Source organism: Amphimedon queenslandica, unplaced genomic scaffold, assembly GCF_000090795.2.
Source record: "Amphimedon queenslandica unplaced genomic scaffold, v1.1 AMPQUscaffold_13141, whole genome shotgun sequence".
Lineage (NCBI taxonomy): Eukaryota > Metazoa > Porifera > Demospongiae > Haplosclerida > Niphatidae > Amphimedon > Amphimedon queenslandica.
The window spans coordinates 29,524-37,509 of record NW_003546623.1 but is presented as its reverse complement, the minus strand read 5'-3'; the positions used below and the strand labels follow the sequence as shown (position 1 = coordinate 37,509).

Here is a 7,986-nt window from a genome sequence, read left to right as displayed (position 1 = left end):
ATAGTCACAAATTATCCACAGCACTATATGTACATGTACAATATAAATGATCTATCATTACATTATTATTATCAGTTACCTCCATTGATGTATGCGTGTGGTTCATTAGGTGCTAGGTATAAGGACTCTCCTTCAGGTAGTTTAATATAATTCAAATAAAACAAACACCAGCAGCCCACATCACCAGGATACCATGAACACACCCTCTGGAATACATCATACCATTCATCAGTTATAATAATATTAATGAACTTATTATCTGTGAGGGAGAGAGAGAGAAAAGAATGTATTCTATAGTCATATCATGAATCAAAAATAAAGAATCCCTCCATAGCCAATTTTCCTAGTACAGGGACTTTGGCCCGATTTTTGTGTAACTTTAAAAATTCTTTAAAAATTCTAAATTTGATCAAAATCAGCTCAAACTTTTTACACAAAATAAGAACATGTATATGCATAAAATGAAATTATAAAAATGGAGAATTCTCTCTTTTTCATTTTTGAAAAAAAAAATTGGCTTGAGACCCAGTACAGGGACTTTCGCCAAATATTTTTAACTTTTGTCTCCAATATTAATGAAAGGACTGTAGACCCAAAGGTTCATTTAACAACATTATAGCAACAATAAAGTGTATGTTTACCATTCTTTTTTTGTTTGAGCCTTTCTCTCAGTTTGTCTAATTCCTGTTCAATTATTGTGCTGGTCCTGATTCATCAGTTTAGTAAAAGAACTCTTCAACGAGACACCTACGGTGCATGGCCTCGCCCCTATAGCTGCTATGGTGTATGCCTGCACTTCAATAACTGTTTGATTATCAGCATGAAGAGAGTCTGCTCAACACTAGCTTCCTACAGTTGCACTTGCTCTTGAATACCTGCAGAAGTAGCAGCCTGCAGCACATACATGCAAGCAGCTCCAGCCCCTCCCATGCATGTAGATTGAAAGGTGTGGCATTCCATGAGTGGCAGCAAGAAGACCATGTGAGAAAGAAGCTTCACTTTTTCTTTACTAATCAGCAATATATGATAAACTTGCTGACAAAAAAAGTTGCTGCCTTTGTATATTTGAGATAGTATAGGTACTTTAGTACCTATAACCCAGCAAGTTGTTGCTCTAGCGCTGCACAAACGAGTGACCTCAACAATTTCAAGTAAGTATAACTCTTCATCAAGTAAGATTTAGAGAAATCTGTTCATAATTTTTGAAGGCCATGTTCTAATCTACTGAAAAATGCTACCAGCTATCTCTAAAGTGCCAACACAACGGAACTTGGCCCAACTACTCGATTTTCTTACTTTGAAGCTTCTGTACCTAGCACTTGTATTTGAGCAACACAAAACAGTTAAGAAAGACTTTTCCACGTCAAAAAGAAAGATCTAGGAGCTTAGAACACGCTGTGCTAAAGTTATTGTTTATTAAAAACAAATTTCAGTTGTACAGAATGAATGAATGAATGAATGACAGACACACACAACAACTACCTATACCTCGCGTAGGCGAGGCCAATAAATCATTTGCTGTAACTGAGGAAAGTGGAGTAGTCATCTGCTGAACAATTTCATCACCTTTAAAAAAAGAGAGAGAGAGAGAAAGAAAGCAGAATGGTAGATTTTGTGTTGGTAGTTTCTTCAAAGATCAATCAATAGCAAAATGGCTTTTGAGCAACGATGAAATCATTCAAGTTACATCTCCTTATAGTCAACATGTATATGTAAATGAAATTAAATGCTTTTCAAAATACTTATTCCATCAATAATAACAGAATTACCCACCTCTATTCTACAGTTGAAAAGTCCCACCCCACATTACAGTACACAGTTCTTACCTAGTACCAGGGATATAATAGACTACAGTCTGTAGTTCTGGTCGTTACTGACAAAGTTCCTAATTTCTTCGAAACGTCTAAACCACACAATCCCTCAAAATTATTCAAAGCGATGACAAGTTCTGGCTTATGATTAGAGTCAGGATAATACTGAGGGGAATTGGAGTGAAGATAATGGGTGTGGTCTTTAGTGGGATGGGCCTGAATTGATATATATAAACACCTTATTAATGAAAGTACCTTTTGATGGACGGTTTACTTTAAAGAGAAATTTACTTCTGCTTATGATTCTTGTTCAATGAGAGAACAAAGGATCTTTTAATTTTCATACTTGCCCCTGTGCCCCAAGCAAATTTTTGTAAAGTACAAGAGAGGACAGCATTGCCTTAGCTGGGTGTGGTAGCTTACCCACACCCACGTGAGCACACGTGTTTAGCATGGGCCACCCACGTGTAATCACGTGTTGTCACTGCTCTAAAACAAGAGTTCTACAGTATAATCAATCTATTAGCAACAGAAGTTACAGAACTATAAGAAGACAGCATGTGAGGTACACTAGTATAGTTTTAGAGATGGACATGAATGTATGTATGACAGCATTTGACTAATTAAAATGTGAACTGTAGTTAAAACTCTGCATTGTCAATACATCATTTGTTCATTGGTTGCCGCAATTCAATAAGTGTTGTCATGTCCAAATTTAATATTGTTAGAGGCTTTACTTAATCACTTGTAACTTAAAGCAAATGCTTCAAATTGTAGTAATGGAAATAGGGAGGTAATGAGTCATTCTGCCCCCATTATTTACCAATGTGTCATCACCTTATAAGTTATGCGTACGTTATGTATTTTTTGCATTATGAGCTACCAGTATGTGCATTGTTTGCAAAAAGACAATTATGCAGGAGTTTAATCAAAATTTAAATAATCCTAAATTAAAATAAATTTTCATCATCAAAAATGTTAGTAGTTTATATTTAAAACAGCAGAAACCAATAACAATTTTGATTACTTAACATGTTTTTCTATATTATCAGCTACAGCATCTTCCTTAATACCCCTAACAGCATCAATTAGTTTTCTGTATGTTGCTTTACCAGTTTTCAACCATTCTGCAATGCACTTATAAAGACAATCAGTACATTCTCTATTATCTCTTTTAATAACTTCCAACTGATTATAGGTTACTTTTAAATGTAATCCAAAATCATACCATTTGTCGTTTGGAAAATTCTTGTCCTTTAATGTTATAACTATTTCATTCCAATCATTAATGTGAAGGATTCTTGTATCTATAAGTCAAAACAGTAGCAATGTAATGAATCATAAACTTTTACTCACATGCATCCATATTTCCCTGGCTTGATTCTTCATAGTAATCCTTTTTGTTTTTTTCACCATGAATATCAAAGGAATCTTCTTTCTCCTTTCTTACATCATTAATGGTTCTATCAGAAGATTTGCCATAATCATCAAAGAAAAGAAGAGAAGAAATAGAAAGAACAGAAGTAGAAACTATTAATAATTGTGTTTTTGGTTGTGCTTCTCTGCGAATACCAATCATCATTTCCTTGAGAAAAGTAAAAGATTGCACCAGTGGAGTATTTTGAATTTCAACATATTCAAGTGAAGGATGAATGAAGATAGCTAAATAAAAATTATGTATTTTTTCTATCCACTTATCAGTTTCAAATGAATGAAAATTAATATCATACATGCATGCTATTTTAAGTTGTTTGATGGTTGCATGTGATCTTAAAATTGTAGTAACAGCAGGTAGCCCCTGATCAAAAAGCATCAAAGTTAGTTTCTCCAAACTGCACAGATGATCTAGTGTAAAGTTCACTTTTAGTTCTGTGAGATTGTTCTTTTGAGAGATGACATTAACAAAAGTTGTTATTTTTTCAATTAGTGGAATGGGTACACTCAACTGCTTTAGACTGGTGTTGTGTCTGAGACCAGTTGTTAGGAAGGACAGGAACAAACTGGGAATGTTATTAATATTGAAGTCATTATAATTAATCTCAAGGTATTTCAGTGTTTGGTTTTGTGTTAGCATGTCTTGTAGACTAGTACCCATACTGCTGGTATATACTCTCTCCTCCCATATCTCCACACTCAGAGCTTTAAGTGTAGTATTGGTTTGTAGAATAGTAAATAGTTCAATAGCACTCTCAGCTGTGTCTAGTGGTAAAGTAAGTGCATGTAGACTGGGATGAGAGTGAAACAGAAGATGTGCTGGGTATGGATCAGGTAGTATCAGACAGTGTAATCCTTTGATAGTTGAGAAAAGTGATTTCATTAGTTTACTAGGTGACCATTCTTCTCTCCCTAATCCTATCTCTAGAGCATTCAGTGGTGTGTTCACCTGTACTATATTCAATGATGATGGAAAGAGCCTATCAGGTATGTCAAGTACAAGAGCTTGTAATGTGTTGTTGTCCGTTAGTAACTGCTCTATTACTCCATCAGGCAGAGGAGGGGGAGGTAAAGTATGAAGTTCAACTATTATTGATAATGATTTAATTTTTTTGTTTCTTGTTACTCCTCTGATGACTGTAGTAATGGTATTTGTTTTAAATTCTCTCAGTCCAGAATATATAATTCTCATTTCTTGTAGTGTTGAATTCATTTTTATACATTTCTCAAGTTCAGTGCACTTGTTTGTGTAGTCTGTATTGTCAACTGTTGGTACAGTAGGACAATCCATCACTAAGTGCAGTATCTTCAATTGAGAAAGTCCAAGAAACTGCAATAATGCATGGCAGAGAAGAAATTCACCATATTGTAATTTACAGTAGCACTCCTGGATATTGCGTAAAAGTGATGGTTGTAAAAATTTGTGTAATAATTCATGATTGAATTCTTCCAAAAATACCTGCAGTGTCTTACACTGGGTTAGTCCATCAGTTATCAATAGTGATTGGAAACGTTGGCGTTGAGTTACTATTAGGTGTAAATGACTCCAAGTTATGTTAGAATTGTTTATGCAAAAACTAAGACACAACCAGTCAAACAAAGATAATTTTGATACTCGATTATACCAATCAAGACACAATGAGTGATTGTTGATGGATTTTGCTAATACTTGACATAATGTTGTGTTCTGAGATTCATACAGGAGTTGAAAAAGAAGAATGGGAACTTCGTTGCAATTGAAGTCAGAAAAAGTCATTTTGATATCATCAGATCTAGACTCAGGATTCTGATTAAAGTAGGAAAGATGAAAAGTTTCAAAAACAAACAATGGTTTTTTCTTACACTGTAAGTCATGTTGTTCTTTATTAAAATACTGTTGATAGCTGTCATGTTCTAGGTGAGTTAGACCTGCCACAAACCTCAGACACATTCGGAAGTGATCATCATCAAAGTGATCCTTAAACACTTCCTCTGTCTTCTCCTCATGCTTAGCTATCCACCATGCAGCTAGAAATTCTTGTATACTCAAGTGAAGGAATTGATAGTTCTTTTCATCATATTCTATGAATGTTGTCATCAATCCAAGATAGTCTTCCTTAACTGCCTCACTCAGTGACTGTAGTCGATGTGAAGGAAATGTCATTGTTGTATTAGCCAGGTTAGTATAAGCTAATTGACACATTTCTTGTAAAGGTTTAGCAAATTGTGATGGCAATAAAGAAAGACTACCTAAAGTATATGGGTCAATGCCATGTTTTATTTCCACATGTCTTCTGATAGTTTGTAGGATAAAGTTCTCGTACAGTTGAGTGAGTGTTGTTGGTAAGTGTCCTCCTTCCTTATAATAAACTATGATGACCATGGAACAGACTAGTGGTATATAACACAATGATTGAATATCATTTCGTACTGTGAGATTGTTAATGAGTTCCACTGCTAGTTGTGAATCCTTACTGCTTTGAGTAGTTGTGAAATGTGTGGGTACAAAATTTTTATCATTTTCTCTTTTATTATCAATAAGTTCTTGTGCTAGTTTTGGATCTTTCTGAAGTGTTCGTATAATTACTGTTGATATTTCTTTCTCAGAAAACCCAATGACCTGAACATGTCTATTACGGGTATGTAATTTTAAAAGTAGTAAAGAGGAGGCATAGCTACGAGAGGTAACAATTACTGAGCATTGAAACAACTTTCTTCCATAAATAATCCTAGCAGCTAATGAAGACTGTCTCAGTCTCTCACTTAGTTCATCCCAACCATCAAAGATTATCAGTAATCCTTTTCCCTCTCTACCTGACAACCAATCAACTACTTTTGAAACTCTATCACTCTCATACTCAAACAGGTCAGCTAGTGTAGTAGCTGTAGCTATGTTGCTATTCCTTAAAGGACAGTAAAGTACCAAGTCATACTGTTGATGTGGTAGTGTTCCATTAGACCACATATTTAACAGTTTACGACAGAGTGTTGTCTTGCCAATACCAGGAGGACCATCTATTACTACTCTGAGAGAAAGAGAGCTATCTGTGGGTTGGAGGATATCTTCAATACTTATCTCTTTGTTTTCAGTTAGTTTAACTGTTTCATCAACTTGTCCTCTTAGCAGATGCCAAGCTGATTCTGCTTGTGTGCTGGACTTTTGTTTTTCCACTAGTGCTAGTCTTCCAAAAAAATCCTTTCCAATTCTTGGAGGCCAGTCTGTAGCAACAATAGGTTGGTGTTTGTAGTGTTGTCTCATATTGTCAGCATATCCTTGAACATCATCAGGTATTAAACTAATGGATGCGACATTATCAGGTATAGACTGACCTAATGTATTGAGATATAATGACTATAATTGATCACTGGACACTGATAATGTACACACACAAACACACACAGACACACACAGACACACACTCACCTAGCTCCTTCAAAATAGAAGAAACAATATCAGTTAGTGTACGATGTTGTTGGCATACTAATACATGACATATCTTGATTAAATGCTGCTTCTGATCATGATAGACTTCCAACTGTGTTTGAATGACATTCACAAGTTTACTAGCTTTCTCCTTGTCAGTTACTCCCATTACATGCATCTCCTCTTTAGTTTGCTGAGGTATCAGGTCTTTAGCATACAGTGCATCAGTTACATTGTATAGATTCACACTAATAGCATGAACTAATTTATCAAAATAAGTCCTCAATATATCCTTCGGATTACCTGCAATAGTGTATCAGTTAATGAGTGTTGTATTAAGTGTATGTTTACCTGATGTAGTACTAGTAACAGGTTCAGAAACTGATGATGATACTACTGGTACAGTACTAGTAGGAGAATCAGTATTACCTATTATATATTTCATATAATTATTAACATAAAAATATGATTATACCTCCTGTACATTGATTTACTTGTAACTGATCATTAATAGTTTGTAATAAATTAATCTCCTGTCTTTTAGTCAATGCATTGAGTACATCTCTCCATGTTGCTGTAGGATTCTTCTTAAGCCATTTAGAAAAGAGAGCTCCTTTACTTTGTTCAGTATCAATAGCAAAGTCTTTAATTAGTGTAACATCTTGTTTTGTTATTCCAGGTAAGAGAAGACCAAATGGCTTCCAGTCAACAAGTGGTTCAAGCCATTGAAGTAACAGGAAAATATCAGGTCGATCATCAATCATAGGACCAGGATTGAGTTCAACATCTCCTGATAAGAGGAGGAGCATACGTAGACAAACAATCAAATAGAGATCATTGTAAATCAGGTTAGAACTGCTGCCTCCAGGTAAAACTACTGACTGGAGGTAATTTGTATCAGTAACAGTAACACCAGTACTTGGTAGCAGTTACCTAATAATAAAACACCAGTAAATATACAAGTGCAAAGTTGCAATTGTTGTTTACCTGTTGGAGGAATCATCAAGATGTGTCTTAATAAAGAGAGAGAGTGAAAGAGGAGGAGGAGGAAAGCAATAAGAAACAGAGCTGCTGGCAGTTTAGATGTCTTCTCTCCTGATATAGTACTGCCTGGCTTGCTGTCTACTGCAGCTTTGAATGAGTGAGAGTGGTGGCCATTAGCTGGTCTACTGGAGGCAGCTTGACAGTAGTTCCACTGTCCAATACTTGCTCTCCATTGAGAAACATCAATCATCTTGTAATTATTGTTACAATAAATACACTGAAGCAGTTCCTTTATCCAGTCACTAATGGTAAAGAGCAGAGCACAAGAGAAGTGGGTGTATGTGTCACTCTATC

General features: G+C 35.3%; 2 protein-coding genes across 2 annotated transcripts in view; both read right to left on the bottom strand.

Moving 5' to 3' along the window:
- Positions 1-2,179: 2,179 nt before the first annotated feature.
- On the bottom strand, positions 2,180-4,536 carry LOC109584975 (uncharacterized). Its single transcript, XM_020000881.1, has 3 exons — positions 4,487-4,536; positions 3,168-3,811; positions 2,180-3,118 (listed from the first exon to the last, which is right to left on the bottom strand). The coding sequence occupies exons 1-3, from the start codon at positions 4,534-4,536 to the stop codon at positions 2,835-2,837; spliced, it is 978 nt and encodes a 325-aa protein (XP_019856440.1). The 3' UTR covers positions 2,180-2,834.
- Positions 4,537-7,041: 2,505 nt separating this feature from the next.
- LOC109584974 (ankyrin-1-like) overlaps positions 7,042-7,986 on the bottom strand; it is a 2,888-nt gene continuing 1,943 nt past the window's right edge. The window contains exon 7 of the mRNA XM_020000880.1: positions 7,042-7,077. Within this exon, the coding sequence (XP_019856439.1) occupies positions 7,042-7,077 (36 nt within the window). The remainder of the gene's footprint in view (positions 7,078-7,986) is intronic.

Bases quoted from the DNA above. Each gene is read 5' to 3' on its own strand.
- LOC109584975 (XM_020000881.1), bottom strand. From the start codon at position 4,536: ATGGATTGTCCTACTGTACCAACAGTTGACAATACAGACTACACAAAC. The intron at 3,812-4,486 runs GTGCACTGAACT...TAACATTCCCAG, and splicing joins AATACAGACTACACAAACAA to TTTGTTCCTGTCCTTCCTAA. The intron at 3,119-3,167 runs GTGAGTAAAAGT...TTTGACTTATAG, and splicing joins CCAGGGAAATATGGATGCAT to ATACAAGAATCCTTCACATT.